Here is a 23,893-nt window from a genome sequence, read left to right on the forward strand (position 1 = left end):
CTCCTTGCGTTTCATTTGTGCATTTCTAAACCAGCAAGAACAGGTTGCTGTTGCTGGGTAATTCCTGCTCTCACAAATCGATGTAACATTTGATTGCTGGGGAGAGGAAAATCCACTTTGGATTTTTAAACTGTGGTTACAGCCTAAACCAGCTTAGGTGCTTCCTCCTGGAGATAGAGAATAAAACACCCTGAATGCGCAGGATTAAGACAACAGAGTTTGACTTTGGGAAGGCTCTGGGAGAATGTTCCCAGCGTCATCAGAATTTTCGTCATTCCCAGGGAGCAACAGGGCAGGCAGGGGGTTGGTTTTTCAGTCAGGTGTGACTGGCAGAGGTTTATACTGAGTTTTATATTTTGCTGTTCATTTTGAGATCAAAGCCAGTACTAAAGTGTTTCTGCTCAGCTTCCACACCAGTTCAGCCCCTCTGAATCCCAGAGTAAATGGGAAATCATCAGACTTTCCACATCTGCAATATTAAATTTAATGATCTGGGTTTTTTCTGTGGGTTACTGAAATGTTCCTGGTCAGCACTAGTTCTAAAATGGTCTCAATATAATTTTTGGTTTTGTTGTTTTTTTTTTTTTTTAAATTCTTACTTGCCTTCATTGCTCCTTGTTGGAATTAATTCTATGTGCCTATTAAAAAAAGGCAATATTTCGCCATTTCTGTGCTTATTAAGCTTTGCCCAGGGACTGATTCTAAACTGATAAAGAGGTGAAATCCTCTGGATGCCAGTCAATGACTGCTTGAACTTATCTGTTTAAAATTAATGGTGGTATTTTAGATCTTTTGAGCTAAAGCTTTGCAATATGGACTCCACGAGAACCACGGCTCTGATCTCAAGGGGATTTCATTTTGCTCACAGTTTATAACAAGCTGAGCTTTATGATGCAGGATATTTTTTCCATAGCCCATTTTGCATCCCAAATAAATACAGTGAAAAATACCTGAGGGAGTTGTTTCCAGGATAAATATACAGAATTGTTTTCCTTCCTGCTAATACAGAAAGCACGCCCGTGCACTCGTTCTTGGAGCAAGTTTAATCAAATTGTGAATATCAGCTGAAACCCGAAGGGCATTGTAAGGGTTCTGTCGCCAAGACTGAGATTTGCATAGTTCTATTTTTAGCTCTCCAGCTACGTGTGTGCTGTAAATTGCTCTTTGTGTGAACTTCTGTTCAGAGGGATCACATATGGGACCATAAAATTAGTCAAGATGCTCTGCTGAATGAGAAATATTCCCTCTTGCATTGTCTTTTGATTAAGGGGCAATTGAACCATTGATAAAAATATTTAAAAAGGGAATTATTATTATAAAAGATCTGAATTTCCCTGAGAAATTAGACACAAATTATTCCAGCTGAACAATAGCTTCATTAAATATAGCTCTTGTTGCTGTTTTCCAAGATTAAGTTGCTGGGTGAGCTGATTTTGCATCCCTTTAGCTTCAGAGCAACTTTTCTGCTGCTTGTGTGAAGCTGTTCTCCAGCAAACTTTTCTGTTCAGTGTTCCTGTTTCCACAAGGAAATAAAATCAGGCTTTGTACATTTTTGTCGGTGAGCTGTGCTGGGGACTACAAAGGCTCTCACTTTGAGAGCAAAATTTGCATTTTGAGGATACTTTGATTACACTTGGAGCAGGAGCACATCAATCTTGGATATCAGGGAGCAGTGATGAAACAGAAAAAAACAAAATCTGATTTGAACTTTTCCACACAGCTCTGGCTTTCATAATTTCAGTTTTAATTGGAAAGGTATTTCTTCTTTTAATTTCCTGGCCGGGTGTGATGTGCCTGATTAAGAAGACACCACAATCAGGGTTTAGCTGAGGGATTTTCGGCACCAGTGGAAGAGTCCCGCTGGAGCCGTTATTGCGAGGATCTAACACAGGCTTTTTATTTGCTGCTTGATGGGTGCTGAGGGATAAAAGGCTCCTTTTGCCTGTGCTGGCTGAATATCTGCAATTCTAGGAGAAGGTTTTAGGGCTGTTCTGGTGGTGATTTGGTACATTTGCACAGAGCATGGCAGGATTTTGTGGCAAACCTTGAACCAGTGGAAGAGATGTCATAGAAAAGCACAAAACATCTGCTCCCTTTTCCTAGAGGAAATAACAATATGTTGGTCTATATGATAGCAAATATCCATCAAGATATGAATGTGACTTGGGGAAACTTTGGGGACAAAAAAGTGGTTGTTGGATAAAACCTAAATGAGAAAATGAAATAAAACACAAAGAGTACAGACAATTTTATTGCAGCTGAAAAGCAGAGCAGGTGGATAATTATATATTAGACACCCATAATATATAGAAGCCACAAGAAGCAATGGCATTCTACAGAAGTGAAATGGTGAAAGGACGGAAAATAAGATTTTAGCACAACCGCTGCTTTGCAAGGATTGATGCTAATCTATTGCTGTTACTGGGAACATGGATGTGGCGGCCAGGTGAAAGTTCTTTTTATTTGGGAAAATATATCTGCATCCCAAACAAGAGCAGCTCTCTGACTGTTGGGAGACACAATGTTCCTGTCAAGAACAGCCTTTGAGAAGGTGTGCAAAGCGCAAAATATGCTTCTTTCTTTGAGATTTATTTATTTTTTTTAATTCAGAGACTGAATTTTATTCATCAAATACTTGAATCAATCTTGACTTTTAAAAATTTGTTTGATCAGATTAAAAAAAATTGTCTCAGTAATTACATATATTTATATATCATTTAGCCAACAGAAAATTCCTGGAATTTCCTTTTACTGTTCATAATTCCAACAACTTCAATATAGTAAAGCCTTCTTAAAAAAACCCAAAAACCAAAACCAAAACAAAACAAAACAAAAAAAAAAACCCAAAACAAAACAAACAAAAACAAACTCAAAAACAAAAAACTAAACCAAACAAAACAAAAAAAAACACCAACAAAACAAACAAACAAACAAACAAAAACCCCACAACCAAAAAAACCCACTAAAAAAAAAAAATCCTTAAATTTTTTTGAAGAATATGGATATTTGGAAATTTCCTACCAATTAATTTCGAAACTTGAAGTGTAGGAGATATATTTATGGATTTTTCCATGCATTTTCCCACACTGATGTGTAAAGTTATTAGAGATGGGAAGGAGGATTGAAATGTCACTTTTTTAACAGTGGTTTGCTTGTGGCTCCCTAATTCTCATCTGACAGAGAAATATTTCCTTTATCTACCATCACTTATATGTGTATATATATATATATTTTTTTTTTTTAATGTGTCTCTGTATTTATTTGAAGTTTTGCTCTGTCAGTGGAAAGGAAGAAGGGGAACCCTGACTGTTTAGGAAAGGTTTTTTTAATTTCATTTTTACAAAAGCTCAAGCCCCAACAGATTAGATTAGCCCACACCTATCAACAGAAAATCTGGGAATTTCTGTGGCCCGAGGCTACAGCAGCAGAGCTGTCTGCCAAGGGCTCTCTGCTAAATGAAACTGATGTTATGTGCCACTAAAATTTCCCTTTTTTATTCCAAGAGCCATGAGAAAAGAGCTTTTGACCTCCAAACTGCCTTTTTGAGTAAATTTGGCATATGGAATTGTAAAGACATTTTTTACTCTCAGGTATGGTTTGCTTAAAACCTGTTCTCAAGCCCTTTGTTTCTTGTGTTAAAGTACAGATGATTTTCCCATTTATTTTTGCTGCACATAAAGGTTCAAGCCATCTCTTATTTTCATCCAGCTTCCCCCATTGCTGCTAAAAATTAGTCAAATTTAAAATTTTTTTTTAAATTAGTCAAACTTTTTAAAAACCTCCAGACACAAAATATGAGGGCAGAAATAGGCACAGAAGTGGTAAAAAAAAATAATAAGGATAGATTGAGGAAAGTTTTCATTAATGACAATTTAAATGACAACAGAGTAACTGGCATGGCTTGAATCCTGTTTTTTCCTTCTGCCACTGACATCGAGACACAAGCGGCAGCTCCAGCTGTTGATTTGAAGTCTTTGGGAAAAAAAAAAAAAAATCTGCCATTTATCAGGTGGTCAAGTGGCCAGTTCAGGATGAGCTGCCTGTGCCAGAACTTTGGGAGCAAAGAGATGATGGGAAAAGGAGAGTGAACCCTGAAAACAGAGCTGCAGGGAGGGTAAATTGAAGGGGAAAAGGAAAAGGAAAGGGAAAATTGAAAAGGAAAAGGAAAGCTCATTCCCAATTGACAGCAGAAGAGTTTGTAGGAGTTCTCCACATTGTGCTCCTCTATTTACAGTGTGGTTTTCCCTATTTTTCTGCACCGTGTGTGCTGCACAAATCCAAGCTCTGTCCACAGGGAGCTTTGCAATGCTGGTGTTGGTACAGAAGGGCTTGAGGGATTTTTGGTGACAATTCAGCAGTGACCATCCTTCAGAATGTTTGTTTGTCTCTGCTTTCTTTCCTCAGGCACTGCTCAGAAGTAAATTCTCCCTTCAGACACTCTGCCATGATTTCATAATTTGTATTTTAAAGCTGGTGAGGAGGAGGAGTGCTATTTAGAAGGTATTTTATGGAAGGATAGGTCTGTCAAAACTTTTATCCTCATATAATAACACAAGAAATCAGTAAACAGTAAGAAATATTAATTTTTTCATCTTAGCCCGTGTAATGGCACTGGAGCAGCTCACAGTTGGTGCCACTGGTTTTGGATGAGGGAAGAGCAACAGTCTGGAATCACCTTCCTCCACTGTGGAATACATTTGGAGTCCTAAAATCCTCACTTTGGGCAATTAAAGCCATCCAGAAAATGGCTCAGAAAAATGTACTGGGAGGAGCTGGTAGAGAAATTCAAGGATCCTCATTTTGTTCCCTCCCTGAAAAAGGCCGAGGGAATTTGGAGAAACTCATGAAACTGCTTCAGGTTTTACAGTTCAGGTCCTGCAGCCTTAGGAGTACAATAAATTAGTAAATATGAGATACCAGGAGAAACACAGAGGAAAATCTGCTCGATTCACTTGTGGGGATAACCTCCTGCTCCTCCCAAAAGTTCAGGCTTTAAAAAATCACTGTTTCCTGTGAGATGCTCCACAGTGTTTTCATCTGGATTTATAAATATTGCTTCTTGTCATCTGAGCATTTTAGGACCATTTTTCCCCCTTTTTTGTTTTTTAAACAAAATATGTTGGCACAATGAATGTTATGAATGTGTTGAGTTTCTTTTGCTGCCTCTGATACCCTGTGTGATTTTCAGGGTGGCACCAGGTGGGTGGATTTAGACCAGGAAAGGCATCCCAGGAATCAACTTCTGGATAATGCTGCAAGTCATTTATTGGCTGCTTTCAACACATACGTTTGGTACTGGAAATTTGTGAAAATTGCATGTTCTCTTCCTTTTGAAGCATTAAAATATCTTCTGTATCTCCAGCTAAATGGTGCATTTCATTTAAAATGAAAAAATTGGCTGATTTGATTGAAAATTGATTGAACCAATTTCTAAAAATCTATATGTTTATATTTATACAGATTTATAAAAATCTGTAAGAAGGTTTATTTCCTAGGCAAAATAATTCCTATTTTAGGTAAATTTATATCTTAATCTGGTTTTTTTTTGTATTTTGTTCCCAGTGTTACACAACTGTGTAAGCAGTAAATTATGGATGAGAACAGAAAATGCAGGCCAGAGAATCTTTCTAAATATAGGCAGGACAATCATCACCCCCAAAAAATCTCCCCCAGCATATTTAAAACTTTTTATAAAAGCCCTTGGTAAGCATTTTCTCGGGATAAATTAGGGAGGGGAAAAACTCAACCCATAGTGTCCATCTTATTTACTGTGTAAATAATAATTATTAGGGATAATAGATGAGGCAGTTAATTGTCTGTCCTTCTAGGAGTGGTAATTAGCAGAAAGTAATGATCTTCACACATCACTTGCCATTGGAGTTGTGTAGAATGAGAGGTACAAAAACAACTTTTCTCCCTAAATTAGCAGCTGACTTAATAATTGAAATAACTGTGTTTAGAGAAAGCTGGGCTGTGTAAAGCCTGGGACAGGCCCTTAGCCCATCCTTCTCTTCCTGCCATTGGCATGCGGGGTTTGTCTTGCTAAAAAAGCTGGGGTTTAATGAAATCTCTTTTTTTTTTTTGTGAGGTGTGGAATGGAGTCAGCTGCCAAGGAAGAGGGGATTTTGGGAGCAGAAGAGGGGATTTTGGGAGCAGAGGGAGGGGAAATTGGGAGCAGAAGGAGGGGATTTTGGGAGCAGAAGAGGGGATTTTGGGAGCAGAAGAGGGGATTTTGGGAGCAGAAGAGGGGAATTTGGGAGCAGAAGAGGGGATTTTGGGAGCCGAGGAGGGGAATTTGGGAGCAGGGCCATCTTCTCCCTCTGCCATGTACCCAAGGCTCTGGGATTTGGTGCCCTGGTTGCCAGAGGAAAGGGGGGATTCCCTGCAGAGGGACACAGATATTGGAGGGAGAAAATATGGGATAAACATGCTGGGATAGAGCTCATCCCCTCCCCAGTGAGCCAGAATTGGGATGAAGCAGGCACCAGCAGCTGCCTCCCTTATTCCTTATTCCCTATTTTCTGCCAAGGAAAGGGTTGACTTTACTTCCCCAGCAAATGGGCAGAGGAAAAGGAGATGGATAAGTAAATAATCCTGCTTGACGAGTTATTCCCATACTAGCTAAGAGCTTCAATTCTATTTCTTCATTTTCATCACATTTCTTCACCTTTGTTTCATCACATTTCCTCAAGAGACAGAATCCTTGGTAATAAATACCTCCTTCATCCTGGCCTTCTCTGCCTTCAGTTTGGTAATTGCAGATTCCATTAATTCCTGTTGAAATCAATATTTCCTGCCAGATTTTAGCCAGTCTAAAATCACTTGGAAAATTTTTGTTATTATAATATCATTTTATACATTAGGGTTTTTTTTTCCCTCTTGCTGGCCTGAAAATGAATACATTAGATTTTGAACTTGCTGTGATGAAACAAATGTTTTTCTTACTGCTTTGCATAGAATTTTCTTTTATGTTATTTACCTTTTGTTCATGTTCTTATTCTGCACAAATCTTGTCCTACCATGAGAAGATTCACTTGTGGCGAGAACCTCCAGCTCTTCCTAAAAGTTCAGGCTTTAATAATCATTGTTTCCTTCAAGGTGCTCCACAGTGTTTTCATCAGGGTTTGTAAATATTGCTTCTTGTTGTCTGAGCATTTTAGGACTTTTTTTTTTTTTTTTTTTTTTTTTAAATAAGTTGGCACAATGAATGATTTGAGTGTGTTGAGTGTGAATATTTTCAGGGAGCATGTTTTCCTGATGGGAGCTTTTGTTTTCACATGAGTTGGTATAAACCAATTACTTCAGGCACATTTTGCTTTCATGTGGGTTTCCTTTGTGCTCTCAGTCATAGGAACAGGAAGATAATACCTTCCAATGTGATGATTTAATACAAATTTCACAGAAAATAGTGGTGGTTTTGTAAGGTACACAAACAGGCTGATTAGAAATCAATGTGGTGGGTGAATCACCTCATAATGAAATAGGAAATTTAACTTCCTTTCAGATTTGTATTGTGCAAATATATATTTTATATACAATGCTGTTTTAGTCCTTTTTCTTTTTACTCTCAGAATTCCAATGTGGTTTGCTCCTCTGGGAGAAAAAAACAGTCAACAAGAACCAAAAAACTGCAAATATGGAGTACAATAGATCAGGAATAAAAGTCTATGACAGAAAATGTGTTGATTTCAGAGCAATAAATGGCAGGAGTTACTTGCAGACTTGAACAAGACTTTAAGTTGACTTTCATTGCTATTCTTTGTGATTGACTTTGCACTTCACAAGATCTATTAATTTGCTTTTAATGTAAGCAAAGTAGTATAAACTTTTTGAGTCACAGATAACTTAGAAAATTGATATTAAATATATGATAAATAAAACCTCTGCTTCAATTGCCAGTTCCTTCTTTCTCCTGCTGGTGGAGCCCATTTTTCTGTCAATCTTCCAGTTTTGCCGCCTTGTGTGTGAAGCTCTTGGCTCCTTTGGGATACAATCAATATAATTTCTGGTTATTTGGGAGTGTGGGAAGGTGTCCAAAAATCCTGGGGCTTTCTGCTTTTGGAGGTGGTTCTGGGACAGCAGAACCTCTAGGATGGGTGGAATCCTGGAGAATTGTTACCAGGGATCCATGAGGGGTTCTAGCTTCCCAAAGGCATGTGTCTGTGATGGATCCAGATTCTCAGGGGTGTGGGACTGACAGGGAGCAGGCAGATGCGTCCCACAAAATCCTTTTCCCAGCTGGAATCTTGCAGAGGAAACAGGGATTTTTCCAAGGAAAGGCTGTTGGATTCTTTTAACTTAGTCAAAGCCATCCAGTCCCTTAGCATCACTGAAAAGTGACAGAGCTGCTGTGCAGGCACCTTGCATGGAAAAGAATCTTCTAGAAATTATAAAAATTTAAGATAAATTGAAAAAGTACTCTGAGCCTGCCTTAACATATGGGATAGATGGAATGGGATAAATGGGAGTAATCTGTGAGCCTGCCTTACCTGTGCAGGTGCAAACACACAAAGCAGTAGAATGTGGCTGGCTCCTGGTGAGTGTTCTGGGAACATTGGGATGCCTTATTCTTGAGAAATTCTGGATGAGAGCTGGGCAGGAGATGTGGCTCATCGGCCATAGCACCAAAGGAAAGTCTTGAGCATGTTAAACAGCTCCACTGCAGATTCTTTTACGCCAGTGTTATTTTTCTGTCGTTTCCATTTATTCCATCCCCTTCCACTTCCTCTCACTCCAAAGGCTGGCAGTGCTCAGTGCTGGTGTGATAGGGGCTGTGCTTTTGGAAGAGGTGAGAAACGAGATTTTTCGGGGAGAATTTTTCTCTAAAGAAGGACAGGATGTTCCAGCTCTCCATCGCTGCTGTCCCGTTTCCTCCTGAATGAATAATCAGGCACAAATTGGCTGCAGCCTCCGTCTGCTGCTCTGCCCAGCCAAAGCATCATTCCTGGTGTCCTGACAAGGAGAGGGCCTGGCCAGAGGACTGAATTTAGAATTCATCCCAAACATTATCCCACCAATTATGCAAAAAGAATCCCTCTGAGAAAATATATTATCTAAGCATCGCTCTGACAGATTATATCCACTTGAGCTCCTCCATTTGCCTCCCAAACCCCGAATGGGACAAACCAAAACCAATTTAAAAATAGTTCCAGCTGATACCTGCTGGTAAAGAAGAGCACATTTTGTATCAGCAGTGCAATATCTGCTCTTGGTGTTTTTAGACTTCTTTGGAGATGGGTGGGGGCTTGAAGAACCCTTCTCCTTATTCTGGAAATGAGTACTATTAACAGAGAAAATCTGTAATTATGATGGGCTATAATCAGGAGCTTCAATCAAGTGAAAAAACTTCCTTTTTCATGTGGCTAGATTTGCTTTGCAGTCACTAAATTTAGCTCCTTCGACTGTACAAATTACTGGTGGCTGTGGTGCCACCAGAAGGGCAGCAAGTATTAAGATTAATCTTTGCTTTGGTTTCGTATTTCTAGAAATTTAGTTTTCCTATCTGGCTCTGTTTAATAGAAAAACAGACAATCCCCAGAGCATTGATAAGTTTTCTGCACGTGAAAACTGAATGGACAGATCAGGCACCTGTAAATTTTCTTTCTTTTATGGAAATTCAGGTTTTTGATTCACATTGGTAAATGTCATGCATTTTCTGTTATTTAATGTGTGATTAAATTCTTGTACATTATGAATATTATCAAAATTCATATTTTTTTCAGATGGTGGGACTGGGTTTAGGTGGATTTTTGTGCAAGGGGGTGTTTGGTTGATTTGTTTTCCCACTTCTAATTAGTTAAAAAAAGCATAGAGGAGGCAATACAAACAAAATTGAGAGTGGGTATATGTATATTCCATGGAATAGGTGATGGGTTTCACAATTTGTGGTTGAAATTCATGCCCAATGGCAAGATAAAAACAGGCACGAGAGGCATTTCAGGCTACCAGTGGAGGTGTTTTTTTTTTTTAAATGTGATTAATTTTGATTAAAATAATTAAATCGTTAATAAAAGAGGAGGAGTTTTAATGATCATGTGGTTAGAATCATTGAATATTACTGTGGGTTTAGTGGGAGAAAGGATTGAAATGTGAGGGGAAAATCTGTTGATAAATGACTGAAGTGTGTAGTAGAGTGTCTCCAAGGACATTTTCCTAACGTACAGCTGCTGCTTAGACTGCAGAAAATGTATCTCAAGAAGTTGTGGAGTCTCCCCCTCTGCAGATATTCAAAATCCCATGGGACACAGCCCTGAACAACTCCCTAATTTTTCAAAAATTGTGTACAAACCTGACATATAAACCAGTGAGAAGAATCAACAATTTTCATGTTCGTGGCAGTAATTTTTTGCCTTTTTTTTTTAAGTGAATCAAAGGCAGATACGGCCTTCAAATTAAAAGGACAATTAAATTATTTGCTATTAAAGTTAAGGGGTTTTTATTAAAAAAGCCCCAACTCTCTGTGAATGTAAAAGCAGGTGAGATTCAAAGAGAGGGGGAGTAGGGACTGTCACACCAGCCGCTCAGTCTGTTCTTCATGCCTGATTTCCCCTTCTTTCAGAGTCACTCGTGGGGGAACTCATGGGCTGTATCCTTTTTTTGCCTGTTCCTGTTCTGTGAGCTGAAAGGAGCACGAGCCCATATTCACTGAGCCACATCAGCGCTGCTCCCTCAGCTTTGCTGCTGGGAAATGTCACCCTGACCCATTGCATAATTCCAGCTGGCCCCCTTTAAGGGGAGGATTGCCTTGCTGGGGTTGCAGACAAGATGCTGAAATGCACCATTTTTATATCAATTTCTGGCTGACCAAACTTGTCCCCACTTCAAGCACCAGCAGGAGAATGACGTGGTGCCACAGCATTGCCTTGGTTTGGGTGTCGTTTTCAGGTAATAGGGAAAATCATTAAATAATTATCCTCCCCAAAATGAAATAATTACCCTGCATCCCAGCTAATCTGGGATGATTGAATATCCTCCAGCTGTCGTGAGAGAGCTGATTGTGCTAGTTGTATCTGGATAATTCCATCGTTCTGGCTGCTGCACACATGAACCAGTTCTTAAACTGATACAGGAATGAGACAAAAATTCCTGCTACCCTTTTTCTAGGAAGTTTGGGCAGTTAGCCAATTATTTCCCAGGGAAACTATTCTTAAAATTCCCTGTGTAATCCAAACTCAGTATCAGGTCAGTACTGGCTTTGAATTGGCATTTTTAAGCCTTGGTAATGCAGCTGTACTTTGACCTAGAAACCTATTTCGATCTGCTGGGTGTAACCACGACTTATTAAACATCTGTCTGGGGGTTCTTCTACATGTGAGCAATGGCTCGCAATTGAAATGTTGTGGGTAAATAATCCAAAGGCTTGGGAGAAATGTTTGAAAAAATTTTGCAAGGGTCAGGGCTAAGGGAAGGTCCTGGCTCAGTTCCTTCCAAGCAGGTGGCGGGACAGATTTCAGGTGACTTGCGAGGAGCAGAAGATCCTTGCTGAAGCTCCCCGTGGTAAATCTCAGCTCAAAGCCTTTTCCTCTTCCCTCTTTTTTGGTGCCTTTTTGGGCCTACCCAAAAACAGACCAGACAGAATTAAGAGAATAAAAAGCTGTTCTATTTATTGAAGGGCCTTCAGATACATTTGGAGCAGACAAAGCCCCCCAGGGACTGCACCCAAAAATGGACAATGGTCATGGGTTTCACACTTTGATCAGTTTGGTCCATTTGCACATTGGGGGTTCATCTCCTAATTACAGCTTCAGGTAATGAAGTCATTCACCCCAAGTTTGCTGCCCCCAAGTCACTTTTGTTTCCATCTCTCAGGCCTGAGGCAGTGAGGTGTCCTTGATTGCCAGGTCTGGAGAGGAATTGTTGTGTGTGACCAGAATGGGAGAGCAGCAGCTCACACTGTGTGTGGAGTTTGGAGTTACACACTAAAAAAGTGCAGGATTACAAATGAATGAGAAATATAAAAGCTGAAATCCTAAGGCATCAGTTCCACCCTCTGAGGAGCCACTGAAGCAGTTCCAAGTGCACCTTTCCAGAGTAACCCCATCGGGCTGTCCTTGTTTTCCAGGTGCCACGAACCGCAGAAATTCAGCAAGAAATAAATTTAGCTCCAGCCCAGCAGGAAGTTTCAGAGGCAGCAGCTTCTGCAAGGGATTGTCAAGAACAATCTGCAAGGAGGCTGCTCCTGGCATATAGATTTTGGGCTGGAACAGTGCAGAGAAGGAAGTGCTCTGTGCCAGCTCTCAGCACCATATGCTTACCCCTAATGTAATGCACAAAGAATATGGAGACAGCAGCTGCTCTGCAGGGAGGTGGCCACTTGTTAGATTTTGAAACCTTTCTGAAGTGTCTGTTCCTTTTCTTTTCATGGGTATTTTTTTTTCCTCCCCCCTCTTGCTTACGTATTTGCATTTGAAAGATGTTCCCTGAAAGAAATCTATTTTTGGATAAGAACAGGGGAGTGCGATCTACTTTTTGTTGAAATAAAGGGTTTTTTGGAAGGACTCTGATATTTAGGTTTTTTTGTATTGGGAAATGTGGGCAGGTTTTTATTTTCTTGATATCCATTGGCATCAGGGCATGATGAAATCATATTTATAAATTAATTATCATCTAGTATTGTCTGACTGATGGAAAACTTTGTCTTTCTTTGGGTTCCAGGAGTATTCCAGTACGCTGATGACATTCACATTTAATTCAGTGACAATTTTCACTGAGTTCAGTGGCAAAGAGAAGCATAAATGAGGATTTAAGTCTAAAATGAGAAGAGTTGGATTTAATATGCCAGAGGAATGGATCTTCCCTGGCACCTATCACTTCCCAGGCACTGAAGCTGGTTCCTCTCTTGCTTTGAGGAACCTGAAGTTCCTGGCAGATTTCAGGAACCCTGTGCCTGCAATGCCAGGAAAACAAAGCTTATTTATGTAAACAAAACTGGATTTTAAAAGGTATTTTTTTTGACTCTTGAGATTTTCACGTCCACCAAATTCCTACACTTCGTTATGAACGCTTGCATTTTGAATTAGGGATTCTTAAGTAAATTTGAGAATCCAGAGGGAAGTTACGTCACAATATAATGAGGTTATAGCAGGACAAGTTGTTACAGCAGGTAATAAAATTAATGCATCACACTGGCATTTTTGCTGAATGTCAGTGTTTTACAGTGACCCTGGATTGATGTTAAAATGCCATAGCAACACCAGAGTGACCCATATTAGTCAGTAAAAATGATGGTTCATATAAAAGAAAGATGTTACAATCCTTTTTGGAAGGATAAATCTCTTTCAGACAGAGATCTTTGGTTATTCTGTGTTGTTCATCGTAGCTGCTTCTCCCTGAAAAAAATGACCTTAATCTACCTGTCACCAGGTATCAGTCTTCCTGCTGGTAGGGAAATGATTCTTCTAGAAAAATTAATATTTATTTGTTTACTTCAGTTCTAGACTAGTCTGTTATCATCTATCTGACCTCCGTTTTTTAAACCAGCTGCAATCAGTGGTTTTCTGGGATAATTAATTTCTAATGCTTATTTAAAAGGTCTCATTTTCCCTTTTTGTGGCCATACTTTTTGAAAGAATTCAGATACAGTAGGATGGCTGATTTGCAGCTTTAATCATTCCCCATATGAGCTCTCATCCCAGTGAGCGACAATGTAAGGAATTCCATCCATTAGGAATCCCATTTCTGAAGTAAACTGGATTTTAAAGTGAAATTAAACACTGATTCTGAATACAGTCATGCAGTCCTAATTCTGCACAATGTGAGCTAAATGTTTAGCTCGCATCGAAAACGATGACTTACAGTCTTGGCTTGAGCCACATCAAAACCTGTTTTCAGTGCGGGTTAAAGCTGTGAGATGATTTCCTATTTTTATTCCCATATGGGGAGTCTAGCCCTGGCTTAAGGGACACTTTCCTAATTCCCCTGAGCATATGAAAACATAAGTTATCAATAGTTTATTGTTCACACTTTGGACACTTGAAGTCTGGGGTCTTGCTACGGGAATATTTTGTTTGGGGTGTACAACACTTCCAAGAAAGTTCATAAATTGTTTATTTCTATTTTGAAAGAGAATTTAGAGTCATCCTTATCCTTCCTTCTCTCCTTCAGAAAGACTGAAAACCGGCAGAAGTTGCAGTGTTCAGCCTACTCCATTTTGTCTAACATTTGTAGAATTTATTTGTCTGAAGCAGCAGTCTAAAGTATTTCTAGAAACAGGTACATTTAGACACAGAACCATTATTTTATAGATTTTTTTCCACTGAGATTTGTTGTTATGGTTGACTGGACATTTATTTTTACATTAAAAAAGTGCCTGGCAGGAGAAAAAAATGATAGAGCTTTCTTTAACTCATTTTTTAAGGTGTGAAAAATCAGCAAACCAGTAGAATTCTAAGCAAGAGAGAAAAGGAAATCCTCTGTGTGTGACAAGTGAGAACTGCTTGGTTTTCAGTCTAAGGAAAGTTACTTCCTTTTTAATGGATTGCCCAACTATCACACACTGCCAATGGCTAATTCAAGAAAAAAAGAAATGCAAGAGACCAAATGTGGCAAATATTGTCTACAGAAATGTTTCTTTCTGTGAGGAGATGTTTCAGGTCTGTTGGAACTCCACGGAATTTTTATCTTGCTTTTCAAAGCTGGAAGACTCGTGGCTGCACAGCTCATATATTAAACTGTACCCCGTAACTTACAGTTTGTGAAGTTAGAGAAATCGGAGAAATTAATCTCCATTTTTTTTTTTTCCCCCTCTCTCCAGCCACCAGAAAAAGAGGGTGGGCTGCCTCGCCAGGTGGGCAATAAGACAGAGTGTGGCCTCTTGGGATTTGTCCTGGATCTGAAGCAGGATTACGAGCCTGTGCGGAGCCTCATCCCTGAGGAGAAGCTCTACAAAGTTTACACCTTCAACTCCGTGAGGAAGTCCATGAGCACGGTCATTAAAATGCCAGATGGCAGCTTCCGCATGTACAGCAAAGGAGCTTCCGAGATTGTTCTCAAGAAGTGAGTGCACTGCATCCATGGCTGGTGGAGTGTGAATCCCCCTGGGCCAAATCCACACAGGCCCAGGAATGCCCAGAAATGTGAGGATTGAATTAGAACCTTCAGAGAAAATGCAATACATAAATCCACACAGACATGAAGTAGAAACTTAAAATGTGATATCAGAAAAGGATAGCCTTGGCTGAAATGAGCTTATGCAGGAAATACTTTGGCAGGCATGCAGATGCACACTTGATGCCTTTTTGGGACTACCTAAAAACAGAGGCCAGACAAAATTAAGGGAATAAAAAGCTGTTCTATTTATTGAAGGGCCTTCAAGTACATTTTGGGCAGACAAAGCCCCCAAAGGGCTGCACCCAAAAATGGACAACAGCTCAGGGGTTTTCACACTTTGATCAGTTTGGTCCATTTGCACATTGGGGGTTCATCTTCCAATTACAGCTTCGGGTAATGAAGTCATTCACCCCGAGTTTGCTGCCCCCAAGTCACTTTTGTTTCCATCTCTCAGGCCTGAGGCAGTGAGGTGTCCTTGATTGCCAGGTCTGGAGAGGAATTGTTGTGTGTGACCAGAATGGGAGAGCAGCAGCTCACACTGTGTGTGGAGTTTGGAGTTATACACTAAAGAACTGCAGGATTACAAATAAATGAGAAATATAAAAGCTAAAATCCTAAGGCATCACCACCCAGTTTTTATTCTCTTTTCCTTACCCAAACCAGGTGTTCCAGGATCCTCAATGCAGCCGGGGAGCCTCGGATCTTCAGGCCCCGCGACAGGGATGAAATGGTGAAGAAAGTGATCGAGCCCATGGCCTGTGATGGGCTGAGAACCATCTGTGTGGCTTTCAGAGACTTCCCCAGCAGCCCCGAGCCTGACTGGGACAATGAGAATGACATCTTATCTGACCTGACTTGCATCTGTGTCGTTGGCATTGAAGACCCAGTAAGGCCAGAGGTACATCCAATTTTTGTCTTATAGAAAATAAGACATAACCTGAATGGTAGGTTTCTTACAGGTTCTATCTCTTTTTTTAATTAGTTCTGTCGAAGAAGCTGAAAATCAGCTTTAGAAATGGGTTTTACTTGATAAAAAGGCAAAGAATTAAGGTTATAAAATTCAGCTATCTGTTAGCTGATATTTAAATAAAGAAATACAGGCCTTTTTGCACTGCAGGACTGAGTTGATCAGCAGAGGTTTTGTAATGCTCCCACATGTTAAAGAATTTTCCTTTAATCAGTGCAGTGATGTGCAACTCTGAACGTAGGGAAGACAAGTGCTGTGATGAAAATTACCGTGATTATGATGGCAGTTTCCAGAGAAACTGGAGTTTTGCCATTTATTGTAATAGTTGTCACTTTACTTAAGATTGTACCTGGTGACTACTCAGGAAAGCTTTTTTTTAATGTTGTATTTGAACAAGGAAAGGCTGCAGTTGTCATGGATATCACATTTATATGGCCTGTACAAAAATATATAAAATTTCAGCTCAACTCACCTGAGTAAATCAGTAGTAGGTGTGCACATGGGAAGCACATCACTGCTTCTACTTGTAAATTTTATTCCTACACAAATATAAAGGTTCTGTATAGAGAACCTTTTTTTTCTGGGTTAGAGAATTCTCATAATCTCTCTATTTGGTGCTTGATAATCAATGGAGAGTTATTAATTCCATGTTAGTGTTTGGAAATGGTGACAGTAATTTTGGAACTAACATGACACAACCCAGGTACCAACTGCACAATTGTACCTTGCCTCAGAATGGATTTTTTTTTTTTTTTCCCCTCAATATGAAGGTTAAAATATAAAGAAAATCTTGCTTAGGTGACAACTGGATGATAAACTCCTTATCTCCACAAAGAGCAGATAAACAGCATCCACTTTATCTGCCATCAGATGGTCTCTTGCTGCTAATCCATCTGTCCCCACGTCTGACATTGCAAGGCTTTCAAAATGTTGGAAAATGCCCTTCAGAAACTCTGTCTGCAGAGCTCCTTTAATGCTCCAGCTCACAAAACTGACATTTCGCAGTAAATATTTCCAGAAAATATAGATATTTTTGGAAATATTTTGTCAGTGGCCACTGGAACTGTGAATCAATCCTCTCACCCTCCTAAATGAAATCATGATCCATGTTGGAAAACAGCTTTAAGTCAGGTTCCGTGTGGAGTGACAGACTGAGGGACTGGGGAATAATGGGATTTGCAGTTATTATGGAAAATAGCTGCAAACCCTCCTTTCATGTGATTGTTAGGAGTTCTGTGAGAAAACTGCTCTTATCTTGCAGGGAATAATTTCTTGGGAGCTTGAGGTAAAAGTGAATAATTCTGCTAAAAACGGAGGTCAAATTTGACTTCTATGTAAATAATCAAAGAGATTAAGGCAGGAAAACATCTTATTTCTAAATAAACATTTGAATATTGTATTGAATTTTTTGTAGGGTAACACCAGAACATGCAGGAACATTTCTACTTTAGGGCAAGACACGTGATAAAATATTGTAGTTTCAGAATTTCAGCAAATTTTGGACATTTGGGAATTAGGATTTGGGTTTTGTTGTTGTTGTTTTGTTGGGGGTTTTTTTTGATTGTTTGGGTTTTTTTTCCACCTTGTCCCTTTTGACTGTTTCAAAGTGGCAATACCATCATGAAAATATTTAAGCACAAATTTAAATTATTACTACCCTGCACATTGTAAGGATCAATACCTTAGGGGAAAGAAATGAAGCAATAATCCCTGAGGAGGAAAACATTAAGTTCAGAAAGCACTCTAGGTTTGGAGTATCTGACTTGGTTGGAAAATCATAACATGCATATGTGAAATCCCCATTGCTGAGGCAAATATTAAGGTGTTCAGCAGTTTTGGGGAATATTTTGCCAAAATTAAATTTACTCATTAAATTGACTCCCCACTGGAGTTTGTGCATTTTTCAAAGTGTTTTCCATAAGGGAAAAGAAAAGAACACAAAACTTAGAATTCTTAGTAAAGGCACTGTTTTCTCAATATTCTCAGTATTCACGGGTGTCAGGATTTATTTGGATGGAAGTGATAGATCAGGTAATTCCAATAAAAAAACCTCCCCATCGTGGCAGCCTTCAGCTTCTGCTCAGTCACATTCCTGTGTTTCCTGGGTAGGGCTCAGGATTTTCCTTTTCCCTGAGGTGGTGTTGGGCTGTGCCTTGGATGCTGGGCAGGACCTCCTGTGCATCCAAGGAGAGATTCCATGTGGGAATGCCAGCTATTCTGGAGGAGTCCTGCCTCTCTCCTGCTTTCAGGGATATTCTTGGGATACTCCGGGAGCTTTCTGGCACTCACCTCTTCCCCTTACACTAAAAAACCCAATTTGAACGAGTTATTTGACAGTGACATCTAACAACTGTTCAGTTTTCTCTGGAATGTCCACCATGGACACCCGTGGCTTTTCCATATTCCCAGGTTCAGACACCAGCTTAGTCATCAGCAGCTGCTGGATTTAGCAAGCACTGAACTACTTGCTTGATATTTATATTTAGTGGGTGTGATTTTTATTTTTCTTTGGTAAATACGCAGGAAGAGAACAAACAGAGTGATGCCCTTCTCCTGCAGAGATTCTCTGTTGATCCTGACACTCTTTCTGGCTTGATTTTAATGAGCCTGAACTGGCTCACACTGATTTGCCAAAAAACACCGTCCGTCTGTTATTTCTGGGAGATGAACATAAATCCCTTCCAAATACCTCCTTTTTATTTGTCACCTGATTGGGAAAGATATTCCTGCATTGGATACTTTGTGCATGTGTGCTTGCATTGGAAGTTTTGCTTTGCAGAGGGAAAATAAACCAAAAAATTGTGAAATGTGTACTTAAGCTCTGCAAAACTGATAGAAAATATCTGCTTCCTCTGCCCACTCAGTCTGCCAACACTCTTTCTCCCTTACAGCAATAAAAAAAATATGAACAATATTTTAACTGTAATTACTGTACACACTATTAAATAAGATACCCACCAGCTGTCCAGAAAATGACAGGAGAGGGAAACAGAATGATTTCTCCAGTTAAATGTGAGTTTGAGATGTGTTTGCAAATGGGGCTGTCCTCTCCTGACCCTGTTTAACAGGACTGACACTTCATGGGAATAACCCCTTTTTACTGCTTGTGCTGTAATTTATTTTTCTCCTTCATGGTCCATCCACTGGGATGGTTTTCCAGATTTCCATCTGAATCTGTCCTGTCCTGTCCTATGCATGAGAGTCGCCCCAGCTCCATTGGATACCAAAAGCATTTACAATTGTCTAATGGGATTTAGGCAGGATTATTAATGTGAAAACTTGGGAGATCAGGGGTCATTAGATTAAGGAACAAATTTAACCTGATTGTGCATTCCCCTATAGAAACCTATTTCACATCACTAAAAGGCTTCAGGGCTAAATAATTTTTCCAGGGCGTACAATTTGTGGGGAAAATATTCCCAGTTAGAGGTGAAGAAATTGGGAGATAGATCTCTGTCCCTGAGTTCTGCCCTTGATTTTGTGATGTGTGTTGGCAGAGTCCTGCAAACGGAATGTCCTGAGACATACTCTGAGGATGGAGGGATTTTCTTGGAAATCCTGGGATAAAGATATTTTTTGTGCTTCTTTGTACAAGATTTGCCTTGCTTGTGGAGTAACCCCAACTCCACAACAGTCAAGTCAACAATAAAACACATCTGATTCCTCTTTCTGCTTCAGGCATTTCTTAGCCTGATTTTTTTCTGGATGGGAACACCTGCCTTGTGTTTTTTCTCTGATCGAGGAGTTCTCTTTGCCCTTGCCTTGTTTCTCTGTGATGCCTTGGGGTGTCTCCCTAGAACAGAGGCTGGGCAAGGTTCAGAGAATAAAGTGGGGATTTATTGAAGGCCTTCACCAGGCTCACCTTGGGCAGTCAGAGCCTCCCAGGGGCTGCACTCAGCACGGACAATGGTCACGGGTTTTTCAGACAATTATCAGTTTGGTCCATTTACATATCAGGGGTTAATCCTCCAATTACAGCTGCAGGTAATGAAGTAATTTAACCCCAGTTTGCTCCTCCCCATTCATTTTTGTTTCTACTTTTCGGGGCAGGAGGCAGTGAGGTGTCCTTGAGTTCCAGGCCCAGAGGGATTGTTTTCTCTGACCAAAACCTGAAGACAGTTAAATAACTCTTTATATGGAGTTTAGAGTTATGTACTAATGCAGTACAGGATTTGAAAAATATAAAAGCTGAAATGCTAGGCATCATCTGCAGGTGCCAGAAGCCATCCGGAAGTGCCAGCGAGCTGGGATCACTGTGCGCATGGTCACCGGCGACAACATCAACACTGCACGTGCTATCGCCATCAAATGTGGCATCATCCACCCAGGAGAGGACTTCCTCTGCCTCGAGGGGAAGGAGTTCAACAGGAGGATCCGAAATGAGAAGGGAGAGGTAAATAAAATCCAGTGAAAACACCGGGATGTTCTCCTGCAGTGGTGTGTGCCTCATAAGACACACAAGACTACTTGGAAAAATTCATGGGTTTTTCTCCCACTAAATTTTTGCAATTCAAAACTGCAGTGAAATTCCAGTCTTTACTCTTCCAGAATCAGTTTCATGCTGGCCTAATTCTGCAGCTTTTAGAACCACTGCACTACTCCACAAGAAATGAAAACTACGCCTATTAAAGCAGGTTTATGGCAAGGAGGAGAAGGAAGTCAACAGCAATTTTGCTCCTAAAAATGCAGTCTGAACTGTGAACCAGCTCCTGTGTTTTCTTTAATTTATTCCACTTTTGCTAATGTACTCACAGCAATGATTTGCAATAAAAAAAATCTGTCCTTTGGAAGATTTTTTAAACTCCTCATCAAAGATGGAGCTCAAACACAGTTCTAAAAAGGAAAAATCTATGCTGGCTCTTGAGTCCACCATAAATGAGTGGATACAGTCATTTACTCTCTGCATTGATAGGTGGAACCCTGGGAATGTTAATAAATGCAACTGGTTTGGCTTTGTTCCTGTTGCTGCACAAGAAAATCTTGCCATTATTGGTGCCGAGTGAATTATTTGAGTTCTCATGTGGAGTAGAACAACGAACTTGTAAACAGGTTCGATCATCTTGGAGAAACTGCACTTTATCCTTTATCTAGGGTGATGATTCTGGCTGGCATTATCCATAAAGATAATAAGAAAGGCTGGTTAGGTATTGCGGAAGAATTTACCTGTGTTAGCCAGCAGCTGAGCCCTGTTAGTACTGGCCTTGTCTCCATGTGCAGCATTGATGGCTGCTGGAATTTTTCGGTGCTTTTGGAGAAAAGCTGCATGTTTGAGCAATGAGGGGAATTTTCAGACACAGTGACAAAAATTCTGCATATCACAGGCCGGTGGTTTTACTGTTTGGGTTTTCTTTTGTGTTCCCCCCTGCAGATCGAGCAGGAGCGGATTGACAAAATCTGGCCAAAGCTCCGGGTTCTTGCTCGCTCTTCCCCCACGGACAAACACACTTTGGTGAAAGGTGGGTGCAAACTGCTTTTGTGGGGGTGGAGATCAATGATAAAGGTGTTGAAGCATATCATCTGCTTTGATTTCACTGTTGCAAATCCACCTGAGTTGTCATCTTTACTTGCACATCAAGTAAACACACAAGGAAGTTCTGTGTTCTTTCTTGTGTTTGTGTTCTACCTCAGCCTGGATGTGGAAAATGATAGGAAACTCCTTGGCAGGAATAAGAGAAATACCTGGCAAGTGGATTTAGGCAATCTCATATTTGCCTTGTGACTTTTAATTGGAATGAGGCTCGAGCTGGGAAGGGAAAATTTGGTGGGCAGAAAGAAAATATTGCTGGGAAACAAAATATAAACAAGAGGGGACATACATATTTTGTCTTTGCCTGCACTGCTTTATGAGGGAAACAAGAGCAATCTCATTCAGAGTGAATCCAGTCACTCCAGTGCATCTCTTCTCTGACAGTTATCTTAAGAGTATTCAGAGAGAAAAAAAACCAAAACCTTTTCATGTCACAACAGTTATTGAGATGGTGGAACTGGGAGCTGCCCAGTGGAGATGGGGATTTTCAGCCAATTCCATTTTTCCTATAGGCTCATCTAATTGTGTGATTTGCATTGGCTTCCTTTAGATTCCTGTGTTTTTAGAATCTGTCCTATAGGACGTGCACCATACAAACTCCGTTCTCTCACCATGCTGTCTGTAGATGGAATGCTCCCATTAAAGAGGGATTGGTTTGCAGTTTTCTCTTTTCTTTTGGTGACTCCACATCTTATTCAGTCGACTTTGAGGCTCAAACCCCATGGCTGATGAAATCAGGCAGTTTCTGAGCAGGAATAACCTCATTTTTGGCCATGCTCAGGTGGAAGCCCCATCAGCAGATTGCTGTTTCCTGGCTTCCTGATGAAGAAAGAGATGGAATATTTTACTTAGGCCCTGGAGTCTGGAGAGCCCTTTTTAGCAATTCTTAGAGCAGCTAAAGTTCAGTCGAAGATCCATCTGATCACTTACCTGTTTTCAGCTGGCTGACTACTCCAACAATAATCCGCATTTAGGTCGGAAATCCTTTAGGTTTTGTTTCTACAATTCCATACATGACTGGTTACAAAGGCTTTTGAGCATCATGCAATTTTCAAAAATGCCTAAATGACTTTAGAGCACAAATTCCATTGTAAATTCGAAGATTGGATCAGTTGGGTCCTTTGGGTTTGAGGCCAGGTGGAAATACAGATCATTCCAGGGAACTCTGGCATGGTGCTGGATAGAAACAGAGTGTATCGTCTCCATCACACCCTTTTATATGTATATCTTATAATGTGGACAATTTATCAGTATGGCAGTACCTATGTGTCACTAATAAATAATATACATTTCTGGGGGAGGTGTGCTCCAATAGGATTGGAAAAGTTTGGAGAGCATTTTTATCTCCATGGGTCAGTGTTGGACCTGTGCAAGGTCAGCTGAAGTCTCCCCACCAGTGCATCTTAAATCCTGTGTTCCAGCTCTCAGAGAACAGCCCTTGTTCAGCCCAACAGCTGATTTGTTTCAGAAACACAACAATTTGTGTTTCATTAAGTGGATTAACCAAGTCCCTTGGGAGCGCTTGTCTGAATCATTCAGGATTTTCCCTCAAGAGGAGAAGGAAACCTTTGCCTGCCAGGGTAATTGAAATCGATAGAGAGCTGGAGAAAAAAGGAACAACAAATAGCTGATGCTTTGTAGCATACGCACTTGGACAGCCCAAAAGATATTTACTTCTGTTGAATGCCACGTGCAAGCCCACAATTAATGTTTTGATGATGTGACAAGGTCGAGAGAGCAATTAAGTGTCTTAGCAAAGTTCAAGAACAAGTTTGTGGAAACCATGGTGGAATTTTTTGGCTGGTAATTCTCCAAGGGCCATTAAAAATTACAAGAAACTATTTAAATGTTCACTAGTTTTGGGCCTCTTGTTAAAATGTTATGTTTTTCTGAGACACTTGAGGGATTGAGAGGATTTTTCTCCCCTTTGATGTATTCTATCTGCTCTAGGCTAAAAACACACATCAGAAAATAAACTTTTTTTTTAATATTTAATTTTTAATGACATACAGCTGCTTGAGGGAATCTTTTTTTCTCCTTAACATAGCACAGTCCCACCCAGCAAAAGGATCATTTTTGTTTTTCACTTTTGTTTTCGCTACTGCTCAGGGACCAGAGAAAGACATGGTTCAGCATTTCAGCCTGGGCACACACTTGCAGTCAAATACTTCTGGCTTTGAAGTAGAGGTAGATTGGAAAAACACCCATCAGAATGGTTTATCATCACAAATTTCTTCAGCGAAGCCAAAATCTCAGTCCCACTGAAAAACAATTTGGGATGGGTTTAAAGACACCTATTGGTATTATTTAATTTTTTTTAACTCTATTTCAAAGTATAACAAGTAAAACCA

General features: G+C 40.1%; 1 protein-coding gene across 9 annotated transcripts in view; it reads left to right on the plus strand.

Annotated features, from left to right (window-relative positions):
- ATP2B2 (ATPase plasma membrane Ca2+ transporting 2) overlaps positions 1–23,893 on the plus strand; it is a 393,065-nt gene that overhangs the window by 326,540 nt on the left and 42,632 nt on the right. For all 9 annotated transcript variants that reach the window (XM_040076442.2, XM_058422233.1, XM_058422234.1 and 6 more), the window contains 4 exons: positions 14,753–14,994; positions 15,712–15,946; positions 20,229–20,408; positions 21,384–21,471. In XM_040076442.2, coding sequence (XP_039932376.1) covers positions 14,753–14,994; positions 15,712–15,946; positions 20,229–20,408; positions 21,384–21,471 — 745 coding nt within the window. The remainder of the gene's footprint in view (positions 1–14,752; positions 14,995–15,711; positions 15,947–20,228; positions 20,409–21,383; positions 21,472–23,893) is intronic.

This window comes from Hirundo rustica, chromosome 12 (genome assembly GCF_015227805.2).
Source record: "Hirundo rustica isolate bHirRus1 chromosome 12, bHirRus1.pri.v3, whole genome shotgun sequence".
Lineage (NCBI taxonomy): Eukaryota > Metazoa > Chordata > Aves > Passeriformes > Hirundinidae > Hirundo > Hirundo rustica.